This window comes from Bactrocera dorsalis, chromosome 3 (assembly GCF_023373825.1).
Source record: "Bactrocera dorsalis isolate Fly_Bdor chromosome 3, ASM2337382v1, whole genome shotgun sequence".
NCBI lineage: Eukaryota > Metazoa > Arthropoda > Insecta > Diptera > Tephritidae > Bactrocera > Bactrocera dorsalis.
In genome coordinates, this window is record NC_064305.1 from 49,806,549 (window position 1) to 49,833,338 (window position 26,790).

General features: G+C 35.2%; 1 protein-coding gene across 7 annotated transcripts in view; it reads left to right on the plus strand.

Annotated features, from left to right (window-relative positions):
• LOC105233061 (protein apterous) overlaps nucleotides 1–22,607 on the plus strand; it is a 66,466-nt gene extending 43,859 nt beyond the window's left edge. For all 7 annotated transcript variants that reach the window (XM_029553321.2, XM_011215004.4, XM_011215005.4 and 4 more), the window contains 4 exons: nucleotides 13,156–13,329; nucleotides 13,387–13,640; nucleotides 14,069–14,262; nucleotides 19,976–22,607. In XM_029553321.2, the coding sequence (XP_029409181.1) occupies nucleotides 13,156–13,329; nucleotides 13,387–13,640; nucleotides 14,069–14,262; nucleotides 19,976–20,149 (796 nt within the window). In that variant the 3' untranslated portion in view covers nucleotides 20,150–22,607. The remainder of the gene's footprint in view (nucleotides 1–13,155; nucleotides 13,330–13,386; nucleotides 13,641–14,068; nucleotides 14,263–19,975) is intronic.
• Nucleotides 22,608–26,790: the final 4,183 nt, after the last annotated feature.

Here is a 26,790-nt window from a genome sequence, read left to right on the forward strand (position 1 = left end):
ATAATTATTTATAAATTTAAGGGGTCAGTAGGATATTCTGGCCTGTTTTTTTTACATTTTTTTCATAGAAATTTTTATTCTGCAATAGAACTTTCTTCACATATCATGAAGTATGTATATTGCGGAGTGTATAAACAATTTTTTTCGGAATGTTTTGATGACATCTTTCGGAGAAATGGCTGGGTGAATGAGATGCGTTTTTTCACTGGCGGACACGATTTCTCATGTTTGGATCATCTGAAACACAAAAAACCAATTTATTCTTAAAAAGTACGTGCCTACTAGAATCATGAAAAAATGTTAATAAATAAAAAAGTAATAAACGTTTTTTTTTTTAATTTTTCCCTATGTTTTTTTTACATAAATTTTGTCATAACATTGTCAATAAATTATAAAAAGTTATGAATCTAGTAAGAACGATAGTCAGGCGTTTAAACAAAATTAAGCAAATCGGTTGGTAGTTCGACCGGAATCATGTGCGCCAGATTAAAAAAGTGTGTTTTGAGAAAAATGCGTTTAAAATTTGAGGTGGGCACTCCGAACGTCGAGCGGTATGATTATTTTGGTAATTAGGTACCCAAGTAGTTAATTTATTTGGATGAAATAGACAATATACGATTTCCACTTACAATATAATAGAATATATATTTTACTTTATATATTAGTAGCTAATTAGCTAGATTATTAACCTTTTTATTATGGAACAAAATAAAAAGTTTGTATTAGAACTGCCTGGTTCAGTGGATTAAACGTGGTGGCCAGTATATTAAATCTTTGGATGTTGAATTTTAAAAAGATAACATTCATATTGATAAATAAATAAAAACATAGTTCATACTTTAACTAATGAGCACACCTCGTTTAAAGAAAGAAGTGGTTCACTGTTATTGCGATATTCCATATAATTCGTTACATTAGAGGGAGAATTTGCGCGTCTGAAAAAAGTCGGATATTTTCTTCTTCTTCTTTACTGGCGTAGACACCGCTTACGCGATTATAGCCGAGTCAACAACAGCGCGCCAGTCGTTTCTTCTCTTCGCTACGTGGCGCCAATTGGATATTCCAAGCGAGGCCAGGTCCTTCTCCACTTGGTCCTTCCAACGGAGTGGAGGTCTTCCTCTTCCTCTGCTTCCCGCGGCGGGTACTGCGTCGAATACTTTCAGAGCTGGAGTGTTTTCATCCATCCGGACAACATGACCTAGCCAGCGTAGCCGCTGTCTTTTAATTCGCTGAACTATGTCAATGTCGTCGTATATCTCGTACAGCTCATCGTTCCATCGAATGCGATATTCGCCGTGGCCAACGCGCAAAGGACCATAAATCTTTCGCAGAACTTTTCTCTCGAAAACTCGCAACGTCGACTCATCGGTTGTTGTCATCGTCCAAGCCTCTGCACCATATAGCAGGACGGGAATTATGAGCGTCTTATAGAGTTTGGTTTTTGTTCGTCGAGAGAGGACTTTACTTTTCAATTGCCTACTCAGTCCGAAGTAGCACCTGTTGGCAAGAGTAATCCTGCGTTGGATTTCAAGGCTGACATTGTTGGTGGTGTTAACGCTGGTTCCTAAATAGACGAAATTATCTACAACTTCAAAGTTATGACTGTCAACAGTGACGTGGGGGCCAAGTCGCGAGTGCGACGACTGTTTGTTTGATGACAGGAGATATTTCGTCTTGCCCTCGTTCACTGCCAGACCCATTTGCGTTGCTTCCTTGTTCAGTCTGGAGAAAGCAGAACTAACGGCGCGGGTGTTAAGACCGATGATATCAATATCATCGGCATACGCCAGCAGCTGTACACTCTTATAAAAGATTGTACCTGCTCGATTCAGTTCTGCAGCTCGAATAATTTTCTCCAGCAGCAGATTGAAGAAGTCGCACGATAGGGAGTCGCCTTGTCTGAAACCTCGTTTGGTATCGAACGGCTCGGAGAGGTCCTTCCCGATTCTGACGGAGCTTTTGGTGTTGCTCAACGTCAGCTTACATAGCCGTATTAGTTTTGCGGGGATACCAAATTCAGACATCGCGGCATAAAGGCAGCTCCTTTTCGTGCTGTCGAAAGCAGCTTTGAAATCGACGAATAGGTGGTGAGTGTCGATTCTCCTTTCACGGGTCTTTTCCAAGATTTGGCGCATGGTGAATATCTGGTCGGTTGTTGATTTACCAGGTCTGAAGCCACACTGATAAGGTCCAATCAGTTTGTTGACGGTGGGCTTTAATCTTTCACACAATACGCTCGATAGAACCTTATATGCAATGTTGAGGAGGCTAATCCCACGGTAGTTGGCGCAGATTGTGGGGTCTCCTTTTTTATGGATTGGGCAGAGCACACTTAAATTCCAATCGTTGGGCATGCTTTCGTCCGACCATATTTTACAAAGAAGCTGATGCATGCTCCTTATCAGCTCTTCGCCGCCGTATTTGAATAGCTCGGCCGGCAATCCGTCGGCCCCTGCCGCCTTGTTGTTCTTCAGGCGGGCAATTGCTATTCGAACTTCTTCATGGCCGGGTAATGGAACGTCTGCTCCATCGTCATCGATTGGGGTATCGGGTTCGCCTTCTCCTGGTGTTATGCGTTCACTGCCATTCAGCAGGCTGGAGAAGTGTTCCCTCCATAATCTAAGTATGCTCTAGGCATCGGTAACTAGATCACCTTTGGGGGTTCTACAAGAGTATGCTCCGGTCTTGAAACCTTCTGTAAGCCGCCGCATTTTTTCATAGAATTTTCGAGCATTACCCCTGTCGGCCAGCTTATCAAGCTGTTTGTACTCACGCATTTCGGCCTCTTTCTTCTTCTGTCTGCAAATGCGTCTCGCTTCCCTCTTCAACTCTCGGTATCTATCCCATCCCGCACGTGTTGTGGTCGATCGTAACGTTGCGAGGTAGGCAGCCTGTTTTCTCTCCGCTGCGACACGGCACTCCTCGTCGTACCAGCTGTTCTTTTGCACTTTCCGAAAACCAATGGTTTCGATTGCAGCTGTACGTAAGGAGTTTGAAATGCCGTCCCACAGTTCCCTTATACCGAGTTGTTGACGAGTGCTCTCAGAGAGCAGGAGTGCAAGCCGAGTAGAAAATCTTTCGGCTGTCTGTTGTGATTGCAGCTTATCGACGTCGAACCTTCCTTGTGTTTGTTGGCGTGCGTTTTTTGCTGCACAGAGGCGGGTGCGAATTTTGGCTGCAACAATATAGTGGTCCGAGTCGATGTTAGGACCTCGGAGCGCACGCACATCTAAAACACTGGAGACGTGTCTTCCGTCTATCACAACATGATCGATCTGGTTGGTGGTTTTTCGATCCGGAGACAGCCAGGTAGCTTGATGAATCTTCTTATGCTGGAATCTAGTACTACAGATAACCATATTTCGGGACCCGGCGAAGTCGATCAGCCTCAACCCATTTGGGGATGTTTCCTCGTGGAGGCTGAATTTACCGACCGTAGTGCCAAAGATACCTTCTTTGCCCACCCTGGCGTTGAAGTCGCCAAGCACGATTTTAACATCGTGGCGGGGGCATCTCTCATAAATGCGCTCCAAGCACTCATAAAAAGCATCTTTGGTCACATCGTCCTTCTCTTCCGTCGGGGCGTGGGCGCAAATCAGCGATATGTTGAAGAACCTCGCTTTGATGCGGATTGTGGCTAGACGTTCATTCTCCGGAGTGAATGATAGTACTCGGCGACGGAGTCTCTCTCCCACCACGAATCCAACACCAAACTTGCGCTCCTTTATATGGCCACTGTAGTAAATGTCACAAGGACCTACTCGTCTCTGTCCTTGTCCCGTCCATCGCATTTCTTGGACGGCGGTGATGTCAGCCTTTATCTTTACGAGGACATCTACCAGCTGGGCAGCGGCACCTTCCCAATTAAGGGACCGGACATTCCAGGTGCATGCCCTCAAATCATAGTCCTTATTTCGTTTGCCGTGGTCGTCATCAAAAGGGGGGTCTCTCGTCCGAGGCTGTTTTTTTCTTTTCATTGGGGGGTGTTTTTTACGTGGCGGGTCCCAAACCCAGCGCACAACCCTATGCAGGGGATTTTTCGCCTTCTCACTTTAGCTCGCCTTCAAACGGATGTTCTTAGGCTACCCAGAGGATACTTGGTCAAAGACCGGAAGTCATGAGCTGCTTGAGTCATATGTAAAAGAATCGTTTCTGGCCACTCCCAAGTGAATGGCGATCAGAGAACTTTCCTCACTTGCGTGAACTTCTACACATGACTCCATCCTCCATATTTTAGATAATATTAATTATTAGTTCCCACTCTTTCCATCTTACTGAAGTGAAATACTTTATAAAAAAATTATAAAATATAAAAAATCTGTGAATTTTCAGCACATAAAATCTTTAATTATATAATATTAAAAATGTGACCACGATTTCTATTTAAAGACATTTTCTTCTTTCAACGATTGTTTTGCTATTTTCACACAGTTAGAAATACTTAAGTACTAAATATAAAATAATCATTGTACACCGTTATATGTGCATATATGTACAATATTAATTAAACTTATGGGTTATCTAGAGCTCTTTTACCTGTGCAAGATGTTGTAAAGGCCACCCAACCATGTCCACTTAATATTAAAAGCAACAAAAATTCTGAGTTGGAATGAACATTAATATTAACCAAATGGCTTTAAATGTTTTACGACAGTCTTTATGCACACACACACTGTTATAAACATAACTATATCCATACATTTTTTAATTTAATTGTTTCCTTTGTAAGAGTGAACGTAAATTCTCAGGCAACCACAAGCCCTATATTGAAGAGACCATTAATTTTTGTGTGTTCATAAATTATAATATGAGTACATTTGGTAAACACGGTTTGTAAGAGCTACCGTATTTCAATTTTTTGATGTCTAAATAATCTTTCACATTTGCTCTTAGATTTACTTACGTACAAAATTTCGAAACCATGAAAAATCGGTCACTCAAGGCAAAAAATTTACATCTGAGGAGATACATATACGTATACATTTGTATATGAGACTAGCTTTACTGAAGTTCCGTCGTGTTTGGTCTTTGGCATATTGGTAGTCACGGTGCCTTAGCTGAAGTCTGCTCCATAATCACGCAAATCTACTATTTACCCTAGAGATAACATTTTTTCGTTTTTTATAGCTTCATAAAGCTTTTCTGTTTATTTACTTATTCCAATGGATGGTATACGAGTTGTATTCCAAAAATAACACAAATTTTCGTTTTTTGAAAACAATATTTTTTTATTTGTTCGTCATTAATGTTGTCGCGTTCAAAATAATCCCCATTCGACATTACGCACTTATGCCAGCGCTTCTTCCAATCATCGAAACACTTGAAACGTTTTTTTCAATCGCTTTTAGCTCTTTCAGCGGTGTTCATCTATATTGTAAAACGTAAAACATTTTTGAAAATAGGGAAAAGTCTCACGGAGTCATGTCTGTCAAATATTGAGACTAGCGCATTGTTACACTATTGTTTTTGGCTAAGAATTCGCGAACAAGCAACGAAAAATGTCTCACCTTAACAGCTCCTACAGACAAAGTAAACAGTGAATACGTTACAGCTGAAAATTATCGTACTTCAGGAACATATACATACATACATATTCCAACATAATAAAAAAATGCAAACACGCGAAATTTTAAAATTACCTTTATTTTCAGAACACACCTCGTATGGATATATCCAGTGGGAAATTAAAAAGAGATAAATGTCTTATTAGTAATTTTCCTACTCTGAAAATATATAAAGTAGCAGAAATATACTTTATCTCATCGCAGCTGTGTGTAAGTTTTAATTTATAATTGTGATTTTTGGCCTATGTGATGTTCTACCTCTAACTAATTCACTCAGCGTGATTCTTCAGAAGGAATCGATCGAACTAGCAAAGACATTAAATATGATAGATACCCTGCTTGTAACGTTCCGAGATCGAAGACAAAAAGCTGAGGAACATTTTCGATCCATATATTCAGGCAAAAAAATGGCGGTAGAACTGAAAGTTGACGAAGAAAAATCAAAAATCTGCGGCCAAAAATTACGCGAAAACTTTTGCGTGAGAACTAGCGAAGAAAACTACAGGGTTTCAAGATACATTCCTCTGTTGGATACAATCGGCGAAGATTTGAAGATGCGCTTTTCTAGAGAACGTGGCTGTACACATACATGCTTTAAGATAGATTCATGACATTGAAAGCACTGCAGAAGAAGTTCTCGAAACATTCTCAAAACTTGGCCCACATCGTTTTGTATTGTGAAATTTTTCTATTCAATACACGAACTGACTACAGTATTATACATTGCAATAAATTATGTCTACGATTTATAATGTTTTTTTTTTCAATTAGCGGGATTTGATATTAGAAGTTCGATTTGAAATTTTTCCGTCATGATATAAAACGGTTTAAACTATATTTAATATACACCCAACACTTTTTTTACACGGTAGATACGTTCCTCCGAAAATCGTGTAAAAAAAGAGGCGTTTCCTATAGTAAAATGGGGGATACGTTCCATGTCATCTGAAAACCGTGCAAGATGAAATAACGAACTATATTTACTTAGAAAAACCGTGGAAAAAAATGAAAACTATAAAATATCAGATATGCATACAAATTGTATTTAATTCATACAGGTGAAAAATTGGTAGAGCAAGCAAAAAACAAAAGAAATCTGTTAATCCAGAATTAAGAACAGAAAATTTTGTATAGAAATAAAGGAAAAACTGAACTGAACTGAACTAAAGTCGGTAACATCACTGGAGATATTCATCAAATTATCCAATAGTGACTTTCGTCCGGTAATAGAGTTTTGAATTGTCGGACTACTTTCCGAAAGGTCTTGCGCCGTCGACCTTTTTACAAAAACAAAAAAAATTTCAACCGTGTAACTTCAAATCCGTGTAAAAAAAGAGTTGGGTGTATTAATCTTCATGCCTCAAGTAAATGTTTATTACCGACAAAAAAACTATTTTTGGATCCATCGCTGATACATACATATATCCCATCATTATTACAATAAACGAATTACTATTTCTTTAAAACTACATAGTGTAATACAAAAGCCTAACTGGTCACCCGACTGTAGCTTTGCCTCGTTTTGATGCCTTCGAAATGATTATTATCAGCTTTTGTTCGAAAGTCTGACCAGTGGACTTTCAGACAAGAGTTTCTAACTGTAAAGTGGTCAATTTTCTAACCAGTTCACTGCATCTCTGCAGGATATGTCACAATTCTTTGAATGTGTCTGTATATTTACGCATGGGTAAATGTACTTCTATGCACATTCCCACGTCTGTACAAATTTAAACGATGTGTAAATATGCCAGTAGCTTGTATAATTACAATATTCAGTACATGTACGTAGCTCTAAATTATCACCACGGGACATTGAGAAAACACATCAAATAGTTTCAAAACGTTTCATCACCTTTACTAGTTTTTGCTTCCAAGTCCGTTCTTACCTTTCTACTAGGGTACGAATATATATATGTATGTATGTACATATTTATGAATAACTAGAGATGGCGAAGTGTAGACTCATAAAAAAAGTTGTTGTTTGTGTTAAACAGTGGGTTAAACAGTGGTTTTTGTCAAGAGGCTATGAAGCCGTGAGTTGTTCTGTCGCTTGTAACGGTGCTACTCAGCGGGGTATTGAGTGCAACTGCTGTCACTGCTTTTGTGGTTGCACGTGCGTTAAGTATATGCGTGCGTGTAATCACATCGAATCCCTGCTAAATCCTGTGGCGCTTGCCACAAATATCTCATCTTACGATTGATAGCGGAAGTCAGGAAGCAATGCTTGTTGATCCGCTTAACAAGTTATACAAATGTACTATGAGTAGTCATTATTTGTACAAGCGAATTATATACTTTTATTACAAAATGCATTTGTACGTAGGTACATAAAATATTTAAATGCTATAGAAAAGAATACTTTTAGTTTTATGCTATATGACAATGATCTTATGCGAATACGAATATTTTTTCGAAACAGAGTCTGCTAAAAGGTTATTGATCATAGAAGGTATTTTCCAAAGTAAGCAGGACTTTTTGAATCTAGCGCCCCTTGGTGGCACTATCTATGTATATGTCGACTGGTGCGTTAGAATCTGCTATCTTTATCGATTGTCCAACATTTTCGGAAAATTATAGGAGAATAAATGAAACACTATATAAAATGGAACAAAGGTTAAAAAATAATTTAAATTTTGGTTAAAACTATGGTTATATCTGTTAGCAGAACCTTAAAATGTTAAAAATATTGGGCATAAGTACTTATATATAAAGTACTCAATTTTGAATTCTTTTGATCATACGTTGTTTTGCATTTTAGGTGATGATATGTAGATGCTACACGGATCTAAGTAATTCGGTAGGGCATTAAAAAGTAAATAAGAACAAATAAAAGAAATTATCTGAAAATAAATTAGCAATATTTGCGTTTAAGCTCTGGTAAATCGACTGTTGTTAGTTATTAAATGAAATAGAGACAGAATCAATTTTTATAAGACGGTGCATCCCAAAATTATTAAAGGCTAGAATAAATATGATTTCGATGTCATAAAGAGTTTAGAATATGTGTAAAGGTAAATTTCTCGTGCTATTTACAAGAATTTTAAGAGGATGTCATGTTGTCCTTAGATTGACCTTTGACAAAATATGTATATTGTGTAATCTCACTGTCTGATATAGGCAGTTAGTTAGAAATATTAGAAGCTAATTTTAGTTTCACATACACTGGATTATTTTTGAACTCGCAATCCAACAATTATAACAACAAATTGTTTTTCTCAGCTGTGTTTGGAGTTTAATCGAATCTTTGGACATTAGATCACTTCGTAACCTAATCGGCACTCATCCAAATGGACTGCACGCGGTGGACCGAATCTAAACCACTGAAAACTAAAAAGGATATGTTATATACATTTACATGAACTTAGAACAATCGTCTATTTGGAAAATTAATCCGTCAACAGTTGAAGAAGAAGATATTACGGTATCATAAAGGCAACTCCACCATGCTGATATTACCACTTACCACTTACCAAAAATTATTTCAGTTAAATATGGGAAAATCAAATAAGCTGAAGAAATTCCTTCTAGTAGCATCAACAAAACTATCGAAACGCAAATTGTTATAAATACAGTCCTGACATATTAAAACTTTTATCGAAAACTTCAAAAATTTTCGAAATATCTTTCCATCCTACACCTCGTGCAATAAACAAACCGTAATGCCATTTTTACTGTGGGGGTAATCGATTTACTTTTTTTTGCGAGTAATATGGAAATATCGCAAGAAGACCGTAGTGACTTGGCTGCGACAGGCTTTTCTATGGACTTAGGTTAAACTTAGGTACAAAACAAAACCCAAAAATCTGACTGAACTGAAGCAATCCATTAATAATTGAGATAATCCTCACTTCAACCTTCCAGACCGCAAGGAATGCTTTTCTCATTATGTTTCGCATATGTATGCGTGCATGATCATGGAGGTCATTTAGGGACCATAATTAAAAAACAAACAAACTAATTATATAAAACAAAATAAAATTTTCTAAACAATAAAAAATATAAATGTAATGCATTGAATAAAAAAGTGTTTACGGTTTGTTTTTTTTTTGTAGCGATTCGTCCCCCACCCTGCATCTAAATGAAAGAAATAATTCAAACACCTGCTGAAGGAGTACAAAAGCACTGCTCAGCACCTTAGAACAATGTACATGTATAAAATAAAAATAATAATAATAATGTGTAATGTGAAAGCCTCCGATTGGCCTGCCTTAGCGCTAACAGAGAAGTATCCATCCGAATGCCCGGTGCTGTTAGCGTTATTGCCGAATCGCACAAAGATGAATTTGCGTTTTACTGTTTCGAAACGCAACATATCAGCCACATATTTTTCATCAGATATCTTCCCGCCCCTTCGTTCCGCACCAAATAAAGCAGAAAAGTCAAACTGGCACTTGTACACGACCACTACAGAAGCTCCACACTGAAATCGTAGACACATCAGGCCAGACAAGATTAGACTCATTCACCATCTCCGTAATGCTTTGTTGCTTCATTGCTGTTTTCACGCTTGGCGGGCGATTGGATGTCACCAGAAACAGCAGCAACCACACAACAGCAGCCACAACGGCAGCAACAGTTTCAAGAGCAGAAGTTGCAAGTTCTTAACTCATATAAACATGTATGTACATATTTACACATGTGTACATACATATGTTTATATGATATATAAATACAACATGTACATAAATCTGCACAATATAGCCGTCCACATGCATATGCTTGTGTGGGAATTTCATTGTGAATTGTGAGGGTAGCGACATCACGAGCGAGCGCACATATCAGATTTCGAGCACTCAAAGGCATAATCATATATTAAAAGATGTCACTTTGACATCTTGCCTGCTCTTTTACATGGCAATAATAATAATTCATTTTTCTCGGGTGGGGATCTGGCGAACAACCAGACAAGCAGATTGGTAGGGAGTTTTTTGGCGCTAGAGGTGACTTGGTAGGACTAATATCATATTTTTTTTATAAAGTATGTATTTATATTTTCATACACTTACATGCATGAAGATTAAATGTACGTGTACAAGTAGGTATGCTTACATAAAGTATACATGTCTACATACTCGTACAATATTTATAAGTATATATTTTACTTTTTATGCCCATGTTTAGCATTATTTATGTACCTAACGGTTCTATTTTCCTAAACTATCATAAAATTCCCAGTGATTTCATATAAAAACTTTAAAACAAAAAAAAACGTTAGGCTATAAAAATATTTTTATTCTGATTTTGGTCAGCCAGTTTAAATAGCAGCTATAAGCTAAAGTGGTCCGATCTATTTGGAGATTTTAGCGGGGTATTGGATAGTAATCTACGCCAAATAATGACATCTACATACATATATACTTTAAAATATAAGCAATAACTCCTTGGTAAGAAAATAATATGCGCAAAACTTCTGATCGACACCTCAACTGGTAATACTGGTATACGCAGACGATCAAACAAACAGTATCCGACGTTTTCTTTAGAGTGTTGCAAACATCGTGACAAACTTGTTCAGAGTATAATGGATAAACATACATTATCTTAGCAGGAGTTTTCCTGTTACTCAGTTTTCAAGGACGTCTTAATTTCAAAAATCGTATAAATTTTATTATCTAAGTATATGCAGAGGCAGAGTTAATAGGACAGCACTCGTGCAATTGTCAGACAACACAGGCAGTCGAGTAATGTGCAAACATGTCAAATTTGTGGTCAATAATTAACTATTGTTTTTCTGAGCTTTCTTACAGTTTGCAACAACATTAAATTAATCGTTTATTGAAGTGTTTATGTTTTGGTTTTAATCGAAATATTAATATCATCAAACGTTTGTTGTACAAAAGGCTTGTGAGCTACTCAATTTTTTAATTAATTTTGTGCAGCTTGTTTGGGAAAATCGAAGCGATGTTCCCGTCCTTTGATAGGAGTTTTACATTCAGATAATATCTTAACCCACCTTCCACATAAATGTTAGTTTCCACCTACAAAAATATACTAGCTTTGTGAATAAAGAAGCGTTTAAGAATAGTTATGATGCACAGAGGTTTACATATGAATCGACTAAAATATCAGTAAAATTTAGACCCTCCCAACTTGTCTTGTAAAAGTATTAATGTGTGCCCAAAATTTTGTTTTTTCGATTCTTGAATTGAACACAGACAATTTTACAGTAAACGAAATTTGTTTACAATATAATCGATGCATAATATAATAATCAAGTAGATATTAATAGGAATTATTAAAATATTATATGTAGGCCTCTGTTTATATTTAAATATGAGATATAGTAAAAATAAATCCATTATTTTTTCATTCAATTGAAGGTTTCACAGTTACATACATATGTTCCCTTTAGTTCGATAACTCCTTGCCATTTTTAGGTAAAGAAAAAAACTGTGCGATAATGTTGTGAATAATTGCCAGAAAAATCATTCGTCATTCATTATCACATAGACGGAAACAGATAGTAATCACATGGCGACAGACCTGAACTATAAGGTGGATGCGTAAAATCTTTCCAACAAAGCTCTCGTAGTTTCTGGCGAGTCAGTATAGATGTATGTGACCTGGAGTTGTTCTGATAAAACCCTATTCCCCTGTCATATTTTATTTCCTGTAATAAAGTTGTATTTTCTTCTAATGGTGTCCATACCCTATATGTAAATATGTTTTCAAGTTCAATTCAATTTTAGACTACCTCAATAAATCAAAATCTTACGAACATTGTTCAAAAGGAATATGTTCAGTCATTTCTGGCGATTTAAGTAGCATATCCATACATATATACTATCATATACAAATATGGCTGCACTTCTTTTTGGGTTGCCAATTTAAAATTAAATACAGTAGCATGCACCAAATTGCTTTCAATAATACAGGAACGTATATCGAAGATTATACATACCACCATAGTCCATAGTCCACCGATAAAACAAGTTATAATTTCACTTAACTATAATTTAGAGGCAGACAAATGAGAATGATACCCGTTGTTCGTGCGAAAATTACTGTGATTGATTTGGAAGTATCATTCCCAATAATCATCTTAAACCAGTAAGGAACTACTACCTAAGTTCGTGCGGGAACTAAAATTAAATACTCACGCAATTTGTAAGAATGTATGGGTTGTGCAGCATTTTAAATACGAGTATATGTATGTATACAAATATACGTAAAGATTAATTCAATAGTATGTATCCCTTAAGTACAAAGTTTCTATATTTATTCCAGAGCTTTGTTATGCGTTTTTTTTTCATTAAAATATTCCAGATAACACGATAACTAATCACCCAAATCCATTTTTTTTCTTACTCGAACACGGGAATGTTCTCCGGTCAAATCTATATGCTATGTGCATATATATGTATGTACCTATGTACATGTACTGCTCGTATAAGTACATATATAAGTAAGATTTATAAGAAAAATTTAAAGTTTTGTAAGATTTTAGAGAGTATTAAGAGTATACAAACTTTAACCTAACCATTTATTGAAGCTTTTAGATTATGGTTTTAATAAAAAGCTTAATACCATCAAACGCATTTAGTATAAATTGCTTATTAATTATTAAATTTTTTAATTATTCTTTTTGCAGTTTTTTTGGGACGAGGCGCTGTTCAAAATGTCGAGCATCGATTAGTTCGACAGAATTAGTAATGAGAGCCAGAAGCTTAGTGTTTCACGTAAACTGCTTTTGTTGTACGATTTGTAATGCGCCACTTACCAAGGGCGATCAATATGGAATTATAGATGCTCTTATATACTGCAGGTAAAGTCTTATGTATACATAAAGATATAATAACCATCATTTATATCAATTCCACAGAACTCATTACAGCATCGCACGCGAAGGCGATTCAGCGTCAACAAGACTTGGAGGTTCATTCGCATATTGCGCAGACTTTGATTCTCCTCAAAATGAGTCCTCAAGTCCGCATTCAGATCCCTCTCGTATTGTTCCTAGTGGCATATATATGCCAACTTCACATGTAATCTCAGGACTAACGCAGGCACCGCGGCAAAAAGGTAGACCTCGGAAACGTAAACCTAAGGATATTGAAGGACTCACTGCCAATTTGGGTAAATAAAAGTAATAGGCATATATAATGTAAATAATTAAAGCATTTTAGACATACTATTGTTCACTTCTTATTCCAATTACTCGTGCTTCGTACTCAAATTTAAATTTTATTATTGGGTAAAATGTACTGGAAAAATAATTTTATCAGAAATAGGAGCGTAACCCTTACACGGTTTCCACAAACTACAGCCCTTACGACGGTTTATACTTTTTATGTGCTATTCTATCGATTCGTATGTACATATGTATGTATAGGTTTACATGTACATTAGTACGAGAGAGTGAACTATATAGGTTATACTGATAATACGAGTAGCACACTTTTTAAATATTGCATACAAGAAGGGATTTTAAATTGTATTAATTGAAATGAAGATTTTCTCGAAATTTAATAAGTTTAATTAATTTTTACATTAATTTTCAATAGATTTGAATACGGAATATCTAGACTTTGGACGTGGATCTCAAATGACTGCTTCCCGGACGAAACGGATGCGAACCTCTTTTAAACACCACCAATTGCGTACGATGAAGTCTTACTTTAATATAAACCACAATCCGGATGCTAAGGATTTGAAACAACTTTCCCAAAAAACAGGACTGCCAAAGAGAGTTTTACAAGTAAATTTGTTATATTTTTATTATCCACATAAATAGTAAGCAAAAATATAATAGTAGTGAGTTCAAATCTTCAGAGCATAAACGTGTTCTTTACGACTGTATAGAAAAGCTCAAAATGCGTTCAAGACGCTGATGAATTTATGTATATATGAAATACTTTTATGTATGTACTATATGTATATAAGTACTTGTGTATCTAAATAACTCACTAGTAATACATACTATAATAGCATTTTAAGTTAACACTTTCAATGAGGACGATCGATTTTGTCTATGGGCGAGAAATTTCCTATTTAATGTCCCCAAATTTCTCTACAAGGGGTATTCTCTTCTGATCTAATAACGCTGGTCTGTAAAAGAAGTTTATTCTTACTGTTTTTATGCGTGAGTTCATCATATTTTATTCTCTAAGCAAGAAATTTAACATGCAAATAAGTTAAGAAAGCAAAAATTGCTCGTGGCGGATTAAGAGGATGCAGTGTCGGTTTTATTGATTTCGAACATCATCTTCTTTATTATTTTTCATCACTTTATTAATCTTTAAATGAGACAATTTTCCGCGATCGCGTCCTTCAACCATTCCATTACCATAAATTATAATAGCTGATGGTAATGAGTAAAATGTATATGTCATAACTTTGTTACCTGTTAATGTTTTGGATTCGGACGTTCAGAATTATCTATTGTTGTTGTCTTTGTTGGACTTGTTTGTCCGACACCTTTTCACAAAATATTAAATTCTTATACTCTTGCAACGTGCTACAGAGTATAATAGTTTTTTTCACCTAACGGCTGTATGTACCACATAAAACTAATCATAATAGGAATATGTACAAATATATAAATTATTAAGATGACGAGACAACTTAAAGCTCGTGCGACCGTCTGTCTGTCTGTCCGTCCGTACAAGCCGTAAATTGAAATACCGTAATGAAACTTGCCACAAGTATTTCTTGGCCATAAAGTAAGGACGAGTTCGTAGATGGGCGTTATCGTACCGTTACCACGCCCACAAAACCCCATTAGCTTTATAGGAGCCGGGGTAAAATCCTATATCTCGGGGCCAGCCGTACCAATTTCAGCCAAAATCAACAGTGAGAAAACGTACTACAATCGCGCATACTTACCGAATAAAAAAATTTTAAATTCCATCTGATTCTTTCACTTTCCAGTGTACAAATCAAGATCAAATTAATATAACGGGATACAACTTTGCACATATAATGCCTTTAAAGTTTGCCACCTTATAACCAAAAATTGTCCAAATCCAACGACAACTGTTCAAGGTGTCGAATATTTGGACACATAGTTCTCTTTTTACCTCAAATATAGGTCAATGTGTGGGATATATAAATGAAAAGAGGATAATTCTTTCCTCACAATGGTATGTCTGCGCATCTAAACTGGATTGAATCGGGTAGCTCTCATACACCTAATACAATGGTTTTCGAACTTCCGGGGGACTTTATTCCGCATAAACCGTCTAACATGTGAGTTATCTCAATGAAATGTAAGAGCGTGTTTTACTAATAACAGGGCATCTTTGTGCCTAAAATGGATAAAAATGGGTGAAAACTTGGCCCTGCTTCTTTATAACTAATATCAAGATTTTTGAACATCCGACGACTGTGACCATGTGATTGAAGATGGTATGTGAGATATCTTAATTAAATCCAGGGGATATTTTATTAGTATAAAATAGATAAAATCGGATGAATACTACCCCGATTATATACTAGTTTATATAGTATATAACTCATACACTGACGGACATATTTGCCATAATATCTGCTAGAACAACGGTAATAATTATATGTACATGCATATATGTAGTACTCGTATATGACAGCTGGGGTAGTTCCTGAACTAATTTCATGAATGTTTGGCATTAAATTATAATATATCCAATATTATCCGTCCGCTTAGTTTTGCTAAAATATCTTATATATTGACCTTATCTGGCAACTTTTCTCGTGTACAGCTGTGCTTTCGAGCTCTTAGAAACTTAGAAATTTGTTTAATTTATAAAATATTTAAAACTTTGTGGAAATTATCTGAATTAAGTGATCCGTTAAGATAAGTATCACTGTTATATTGTTCTATTAAAGCATTTGAAATTTACTTTAATTGTGTGTTGGCTAATTTTAATTTATTCCGCCGAGTCTTTTTAAATTTGTTGTTGTGCTACATTTTAAGTAGTGCAATTGTTAGTGTTAATTTATATTGCTTACTTAAATTTCTTTCTTGTTTTTATTCGTTTCCATCTTTGTCCACAGCTGTTCGCGAGATTCTTACTTTTCGTGTGTTACAGTGCATCTCAAACTGCTCGCTACATTGGTTGTTATCTTTGATAACCAACTATTTTTATTGCATTCATTTTTTATAAATATTTTTGTCATTGCTCTTTTTACTTTTATTATTTAACATTTTTTAGTTTTTTATTTAATATTGTTTTGTAACTTTCCGAACTGCTCTGTGAAAGGCGAGTCGGAATGCTTTGTTTCTTGCTGGCTTTGTGATGGGTTTGCCCATCTTAAATGTGCTGGACTGACAGGTAGGATATTGGATTCTATTCTTGACAGTAAGGGCTTGCGCTGGTCTCACTTGAAATGCAGACCAACAGAAATTGAATTGTTTAAAGTTTTTAAGCAGGCGCGCAATGGTTTCAAGGAGATTGGTCGAGAGCTTGAAACCTTTACTGATAAATTTAGGCATTATGAAACGCTGTTTCAATCATTTCAATGCCTAAATGTGCAGGAAGAGAATCCAAAACCTTCATCTAAATGTAAACGTCCGTCTGATGAAGATACCACTGTATCTTCCTTAAAAAGAATGCCCCCATCCACTATTTACCTCATTAATCTTTCATCCCCTTGTCCTCAAGGAGAGAAGGTTTCGTCTGCTCAGAACACAGAGAAAACTGTTACTGAACACGGTAAGCGAAAAACTTCTCAAGATCAAATACCTCCAAGTCAGCTAATAAAAATTTAGTTGTAATACCACGGAAAAAGGCCATTTTTATCTCGAGACTTGCTGCGGATATCGCAGTCGATGATATAAAAAGTTACATCTCGTCGAAATTAAAAACGGTAGATACAGACATCCGTAAATTTAATTTCAAATACTACAGGGATATTTCGTCGTTTAAGATCGACGTATCCGCTGACAATTTTACATTGATACTTGATAACTCATTCTGGCCATCTGGGGTCTTTGTGCGCGAATTCGAGCACAAACGTGATACGCCCCCTGTAGTTATCACTAAAATGCCAAGAAATCCCGTGAATACAAAAAACTAATTATCAATAATTCGCGGATTATTTATTATCAAAATGTTAGAGGTCTTAATAGAAAACTTACTGATTTGTATTTAAATAGCATTCATTGTAACTTTACAATCATTGCTTTCACAGAAACTTGGCTAAAGCCTCACATTTTTGATAATGAAATATTCAACAGCGAATTCCAAATTTTTAGATATGACCGGCTGAACAGAAAAGGAGATGGTGTCTTGTTTGCTGTTCATTCTTCAATTCCATCTGAAGAAGTCGATGTTCCGCATGCAGACTTCATAGAATTAAGTGCATTCGTATTTGCGCTAATAGTGGCCATATCTACTTAATATTATCTTATATACCGCCTCACTCGGACATAATACATGTATCTGTATACATATATGCAGCATGCTTCATTAATAAATAATGTTTTTTCGATGGCTGATAATACTGATTTCATGATTGTTTTGGAAGATTTCAATTTACCGTGCGTATCATGGAAATCTATTGATGATTACACAATTCCTATTAGTACTCGCTTCTGTTTTAACGAGTTCTTAGATGAAATGTCGAAGTTGGGTCTTAACCAAATTAATTTAATTTCAAACGAGTTTGGTAAGTTCTCAGATCTAGTTTATGTTGATAACGCTTCAATATTCTCCGTCCGATGTGATCCTTTGGTTCAGCCAGAGGAAATCTCGTGCTTTTAAACTTAAAAAAAATGGTTTGGTTGCTGACTATGAAAAATATTCTAAATTGCGACAATTTTCTGAACTTAACAAAATATGTTATAATAATTATATAAATAAAGTAAAAAATAATATTATACGTAATCCAAAATTGTTCTATGGTTTCGTCAACTCCAAATGCAGGATTTCTAACTTTCCGTCCGCTTTGAAATATAAGTCTAGTATGTTTAGTGACAATCACACCATTTCTAATATGTTCGCTGAATTCTTTGAACCAAAATCTCCAAAAAATGTTCCGCATCAGCACAAGTTATGTCCGATTTCTGTCATTAATGCTTCTTATATCAGTTAAATACGTTAGAACAATCATACAATTATGGCCCAGATATGATTCCCTCATGCCTTCTTAAGAAATGTGCCAAATATGTATACATATATACCAACCGCTACCAAAACTATTTAATTCATCTCTAATACAAGGCTTATTTCCATCCATATGGTAAAAGTCATTTATAATTCCTTTTACAGAGTGGATTTAGGTCATCTATTGAAAACTATAGGGGAATAGCAAAGTTGTCTGCAGTACCTAAACTTTTTGAAGCAATTATAACAGACGACATAACCTTCCGGATCTCTCCACTAATTTCTTGTTTTTAGCACGGTTTTCGTAAAGATCTGTAGACCCTACTTAATACGCAATACAAAACTTTAGGTTGGAGCAAGAATGCAGTTTTGTTGATCTGGGAGTAACTATGGACCCCAAACTCAATTTTAATCTTCATGCATCTTCACGCATCTTCCACGGTTTTAAAGGCGCTCTTAGTTTTGTTAAACGTTGACCTAAAGAATTTAGAGATCCACTTACCACAAAAATTCTTTTTACATCTCTGATGAGGCCTATATTAGAGTATGCTTCTGTGTTTTGGAACCCTAGCTACCAAGTCCATTTTTTTTATGATATAAAATGATTTGGTCTTATAGACATGATATTTTCCTTTTTATAATATGATTTAGAGTAGTTCATAATTACATTGAAACAATATTACTTGCTGGAACACATGAATTAAAACTGGGAGAATGAGTTTGTAGGGGGGTAATCGGACCACTGACAGGCCCACAAAACGAAAACCTATAAAGTGGCATAACTAAGCGTTAAATTGAAATATAAAACCTTTATTTGGTATAGCGGATCGCCATTACAAGGAGAGTCAATTTTTTTATTCCTTAGCTCCCATATACCAAATAAAAAGATTTTCGAACTTCCGGCTGACTTTATGCCGCATATATAAATTGGTTATCGTAATAAAATCGAGAGAGCGTTATCTTTGTGCCTAAAATTTAAGAAATCGAGTGAAAAATTGCCTTAATAAACCTTATGCATCTGAAGATGTTTCCCACCTTTGATCATTGGAAGTTAGAAGAGTATGAAATGTTTGGTTACGCCCGAACTTAAATCTTCCTTACTTGTTATATCATTATACTGTTCCCATTCTGAAGAGTCTCTTTATAATTCAGCAGTATCGATTCTTTAAGGCCCGTACATCTTCGGCGGAAACTGATAAGTTAGTTAAACTATTTTTAATATCTTCAAATTTATTTTAATGGTCAATATTATTCAAATATAAACTATCAATGGATAAATTAATAATATTAACTATTAAGTTTATAAAAAATAAATATGTTCTTATTTCTTAACCTTGGTATAAGAACTGCACTAATTTATTAATTCATATGCTTATTTGTTTTTAGGTATGGTTTCAAAATGCTAGAGCAAAATGGAGGCGTATGATGATGAAACAAGATGGTTCCAATATTTTAGAAAAGGGCGATGGATCTCTGGATTTAGATAGCATATCTGCTCATAGCCCTACTTCTTTCTTAATGGGCGGCGGCAGTGGCTCTCCTCAACATACCATAGAGTAGCAGACATATCCATTACTGCTTCCGCATAGAGAACTTTGAGCTAATCAGTATACATACATACGTTGTTGCTTTATAGATATTACAACTGTTTCTATAGCAGTAGCTGTAGTCTAGAATCTAGAGCATCCGCTTTGCGCACGCGCACCAGTCCAATGCAAAAACCACGGCAGGGAATTTACCGCCTACATTTGTATGCATTCATGCGACTACACACATCCCTATAATACATACATACATACATATGTATAATACACTACTACACACAGTTAAACTTTAAAGAATAGCAAAATGCACGCCGCATGCATTTACAAGTGAAAAACTGAACTAAATACGAGTTTCAAGTTTATACTACTTATATCTGCATATGCATATGTATGTATGTACATATGTACAAACCAGTACACAACCTCAACCGGCCAATAGCCATATTGAAAATATATTAAACCGTAACACAACCGAAAATTCATATCTTATGCGCATGGGCTAATACGAGTAAAATATTTTTGTAAATGTATTTAGATATAATTACATACCATAGAAGATATTATTTAAACATAATGCCTAAATCCGAACTTGTTACTTCTAGCACCTTTGGCACTTAATGGTTCATATATTTAAATATGTTATAAGATATTTTCTTATTTAAGTATTTAAGTATTTTTATATATGCATAAACAAAGTTAGATCATAAAAGTGCGTACAATTAATAACGATTAAAATTGTTTCGATTTTTAACATTCTGATTGTATCTTTGTAAATACATGTGCCGAAACAAGGTCAACCTACATATATTTCCTTTGGTGCGGCTTTTATCTTTTTCGACCTCGTCTTTACCTAATAGATTAAATTTTAAAATTGTAGATTAATATCATTAAAAGTATGTACATGTATTTTGATTTGGCGATGGGAATGTACATATTTATGACATAAGCACACGGTTATAAACATATACCATTTATCCCGTGGTATACCTAAACTATAATCATGCATATGTATATATGTATTTGCCATTGATGTACATATATGGTTTATAAAGGCAACAATAAAACGAGGTCGACAGTTCAACACATACCTTTATTTATTTGGGGATTTTGTAAATGTTTTACCAAACAAATTGTGCAAAAGTCGTATACTTCATTGTGGTTCTTGCATTATTATTTGAAATAAATCAATTCGCTAGCTGTTTGATCAAATATTCAACAATATAACGGATGTGTAATCTAGTTTTAATAGAAGCAAACAAATAATTAATGCATTGATTTTATGCCAGTACCTCTTCAATCAATCTAATGATAGTTTTGGGTCTCTATAAACTTTTTTACTTACTTATTTTGCCTTTGGAGAGTAGTTTGAGTCGGAAATGACCGTAAAACTTTTTGGGAAAAGAAAGGAGCGTTCCATTCATTTGAGTTAAATCAAGAAAACATTATTATTTTAAAGTCGCTTAACTTTTAATGGTTTTACAGTCGTTAAAACTTTTTTTGGAATAAATGTAATACCTAGTCGTTTCACTATAATAATTTCTGTTCAACGAACTTACGAATTAGTCTATTTATAAAAGGCTGGCCGTTAAACCTACATATATATACTACTTAGTATACCTATATTATTTTACCCTGTGTTTAATTACGCAAACAAATACATATTAGTGATTTTAGATAAACACCTTTTACTAGTCAATAAGAAATTAATTTCCATAAGTTGTATACTTTACAAAATAAGATTAATTACGAGTATCTTTATATACTTACATATTTATTATTACTTTTTTGTTGTGTAATGCCAATAATTGCTAAAAGGGTTTTAAATCTGGTCTGGTCTGGGTGTATGTACTGTGGCCCAATTTCTGTATTTAGTTCCTTATTTTATACTGTCGCGCACTAACCAATAATATTTATAGCTAAATTCCAAAAAATAAACACCCCATTCTGTAGTAAATTATATGTACATGTATGTATATTGCTTTATAAAATTATAAAAAGTGTATTTACGAGTATTAAACAATTTTAACATCAACTGGAGAAAAAAATTCTTTATATTTCTTGTAAATAACATATTATGTTTATTTACTATTGTATAGTTGATAGCGAATAAATAATTGCTTAAGATAAATTTTTACAAAATAAATACTCGATATTTTATTTATGTATGCCACGATTAACCTTTCACGTTATGCGATTTATAGAGATTATGGAAAAAATTAAATAAAAGCCAATGCAATTTCAAACTGAAATCTTAGTTCCTAAGTTATTGAGGTTTTTCAAATATGGCAAGAAGAGTAGCTTTCACCGCAATTTTTAGATGAAGTATAAATTCAATATCTTGTTACGTTAGAGAAGTAGTGGAGAAATTAAAGGATTTTTTTTGCATTAATATTATTTATGATTTTAGCACTTTATATAAACTTATTTATATTTTACGTATGAACATGATGTCTTTTGACTTCTAAGAGTATCAATTACAACTGGATTAAGGTTATAAACGTTACATATGTAAGCTGGTCTTTATTTTCACATCTACTGTTTTAAAAACTTTGCAAAGTGATCGTAGGCTAGCCGAAAATTGGCTTAATTTACTTTTAAAGTTAACTAAATCTAAGCCTGCAAATTGAATAATAATTAGTGACAATCCGTTTCTCAATTTTTGTTTGATATTAATTCCGTGAGAAACTAATTGAATTTTATTTCATTTCCATCTTATTTTGCATCTTATTAACCTATACCATAGGTTTTAGACTCTTTGCTTTATTACAAAATTTTTCTTAAATTAAATTCAACGTAATTAACTCAAATAAGATACATATACACATGTGATACTATAAACTCAACCAAAGGTGCAAATGAGTTTGATATTCTTCTATTAAGTATATGGGGAATAGGATAGGTGTTGTCAGTTGCTACAGTACCACTTAAAACCAATCCAGATAGATATAGATATTTATATATGTACAAGGTGCGTTCCAAAGTAAACAGGACTTAAAAAACAGAAAAAATGGGGTTTTCGGTAAAATCAATTTATTTTATTCAAAATAGCCTCCTTATGCTTCAATACAGCCTTTTGCACGGTCCAAAAGCATGTCGTTGGCCGGTATGACCGCCAGTAACCGATGCAAGCCTTTTGAATGGCCTCTACGTCTGCATAACGTATGTTCAATTGTCACTCGTTCAGAATTTAGCTTTATATAATATTAAAACCTTTTTTCTCATGTGTCAGGTGTCTATTATTGCGGTAGAGTGTTATCAAATTCGAAGTACACGGGTAGGCAGAATCGCCTAATAAATAGTTTGCTGTAAATAGTTATTATATTAATATATATAGTTAATATATTTATATACCTATAAAGCTGCGACCATGAAAATAGCGGTACCTGTAATAGTTTTGTATAAATCCGTATAGAAAGTAATCTGATAAATCAATAAACTTATGTAAACATCCAAATGTTAGTAAAATATGGTAGTTTTGAAAAAACGGTAAACTTGTTGTTGGTTTAAGCTCGTGTTTTAATGAAACATTAAAATAGCAATGTTGGAGAAATCAGAAATTATTTTCACTTCTAATGGAAAAATAATAAATAAATAAATTTATTTAATTTAGGTATATTTATTTAAAATGCACTCTTGAAAAGGACAGCAAGGAAATGGAGAGCTTGTGATAAAGTTCATCCCTATAATTTTGAAAAAAATGCTTCCTTTTTTGAAAGAAAATAGGTAATGAATCTTCAAAAACCTTATTCAAAAGCCATTTAATTGGCTTCTTCTTCTGCACAGCACATCAGTTTTGCTCACAACATCGTAATAAAACTAATGCTCATATTAATATGTATTCACCTTTTCGTGAGCAATAACTAAATTAAATTCTTTTTATTTTTCGTTTGAAAATTTTCAGCTGTTTAATTATCTGTGAAAACTTCAAATTTAAGGTTGGCAATGAATTGCTTCAACTTCAATTCAAGTGAATGGAGTTGAAAACCGTAATAAGGGCATATGTTAAACATTTAAACTTTGAAATTTGAAAATCTTTTAAAGTGTGAGTGTGGCTTCCAGAGCCGGAACTAGCTGCTTCAGCGCCTGTGGCAACAACCTTGCATGCGCCCTTACCATATAGTATAATGGAAACCGATGTTGTCCAAATCAAAAATCATATATTTACAAGTAAAAGAACGTACATCTTATTTTCAATAATAATTTATACAAGGATCGCTTATATCGTTCAGAATAATACTTTTCTGGATTTCGCCTCTGCAAATAAATCGATTATTTTATCGAAATTGAGACGTGTTGTAGTATCCTTCTCAATCGACAAAATAGAGATATTCGCCAACCGTTCCTGGCCTAAAGAGGAACGAAGATAAGATTTGATGAGTTTTAGCTCACTAAAAGAACGCTCGCAAGTAGCCGTCGTAACAGGCATGCATAAGAATATTCTCAGTGCTGTTGTTATGTTCGGATATACATCCTCGAGCGACAGATCGAATATTTTTTCTAATACATTCAAATGGTTCATGTCTGTGGCTTCACTCATCAGCGTCGTTGCTTGATTTGAAACTCTCAATTTCTGATGAAAATTCATGCGGATCCAAGTCATCAGGATATTTGATAGCGAGATCTGCCGCTATTTTGGTGAGTTCAGTAACACTGGTGTTCACAATTGCTTGACCGCTCAAAAATGCGAAATCATCGGCAACTTCATTTAAAGCGATGAACCGGGCAATCATAAGATCAAGAACTTGGATCAATCCTGCTTTGAAATGAGTTTGGGCACTTATAGATGGAGATTCATCTTTCGCTTTTTCTCCCGGCATCATTTTCTTTGGTCGTTTTCGAGTATCTTGGAAATCTGGTGTTACTTGCAATTGTTCCGCTGTCACAATGTTGTGAAGAAAGTCTCTCGGTATATGGTTAATTGTGACAGCAATCCTTTTATCATTTTTGCGGCACGAGCAATATCGAGTTTTTTGTCTTGCAGTGCGAGGTTGACACGATTGATTTGCGATAGAAGCGAATCCCAAAACTTCACTATGAATTCGAAGGTTTGTATCGACTTGAGAAGAGACTTGGCTTGTACTATTGTATCGCCTGTCTGATGATCACCTTCTGTCATTATTTTTAGTATTTCCACAACAGTAGGCAGTTGGGAGTTCAGGGCGTATCGACGCTAGCTTTTGACGACCACCGCGTGTCACAGGTTCCTTTCAACGTTATTTTTAGTTCTGCTTGCAAAAATTTCCAACGAGTTGCCGATCCAACAAAAAAATTGTACGTTTGTATATTATTCTAGAGGGGAATGAATGTTTATTCCAAAACTGAAGAAAAAACATGTATGTGTCGTTTGAAAGACAAAAATTGATAGTATTTCCGGCTAAACCGGAAGTTATACCGAAAATCAGAAAGCACCTTCCGATAGTCCTCATTGTCTATGGAAAACAAAATCTACAATTTGCACAATTTTACATCATTGCATCATATGTTATTGAAAAAAGCGTGCATTTTGTCACCTGGATCACAGATGAACACAGATTCTGGCTGACTGGCCTATAGCACAACACACGGCACGGACGGCAGTGGGCACAGAAACAGGACTGACAGACTCGCACTAATAGCGTGGCGCCCCCGATTTTTGGAATAGCACGTCCACGGGTGCCCTTGCTTTGTGCGCGCCTCGCGACGATTACATTCGCACTGGCACGTGTGGTACTGCCGCATTGCTGCCCACTGGACTGGCTCTGGCGCTGCAGTTTTTTCGGTCCGTTCGCGCCCTATGTCTCTTGTTTCGCCCGCTGTGGGTGACGCGCCAGTTTCAGACGGTAGCACTATCGGACGCTCAGCAACCGATATTTCGTCAGGCGTATGTATGCTCAACCTAAGTTGCGCCTCTGCGACAGTTGCGCCCGAGGCGGGTGCCACCTTCGCCACGCCCTAGATACGGCTCTGGTGGCTTCGCACCTAATAGTATTAATGTATATATCGCCCAAACCATTCGAGCTTTATGACCCAAATTTGACGCTCTGAAGATAGAGGAATTCGGATGATAACCCCGCCCACTCCCCATATAACCGTTTTTTAAAACCTACTAAAATTGCGATATATTATGCGAGCTGATGTCAAAATTGGACTATGGTCGTGACACCGCCTACATTTAGTGGAACTCCCATACTTTCGGATCTACTCCACCAATTTCAACCAAATTCGGCACATAGGAATATTTTGACATTCCCATGTTACAGTGCGGAAATTGGTGAAATCGGACTGCAACCACACCTACTTCCTATATAACACAACTTTAAATTCAATTTAATTTGTTCACTTTCCAGTATACAAATCAAGCATCAATTAATATACAATATTAGGATACAACTTTGCACAAATACTACTATCTAAAGTTTAAAAAATGACAAAATCGAGTTTTCGAATATCATATGATTAACAAAATTAAGTGGGTTTTTCAATAATAGTACATCTTTCTGTTCAAAAATATTATTGACTTTATTCCATACATATTGGTGCTGGTGGCTCATTTTTTTTTTGTTAAAATATGTTCTATTACCAAAAATAGATAAAAAATCTGGTATATACTACCCCTATCTCCCAATACCTATAGCGGGATTCTGTAACCAGTCTCTAGTCTCTATTTGAGACATTTTG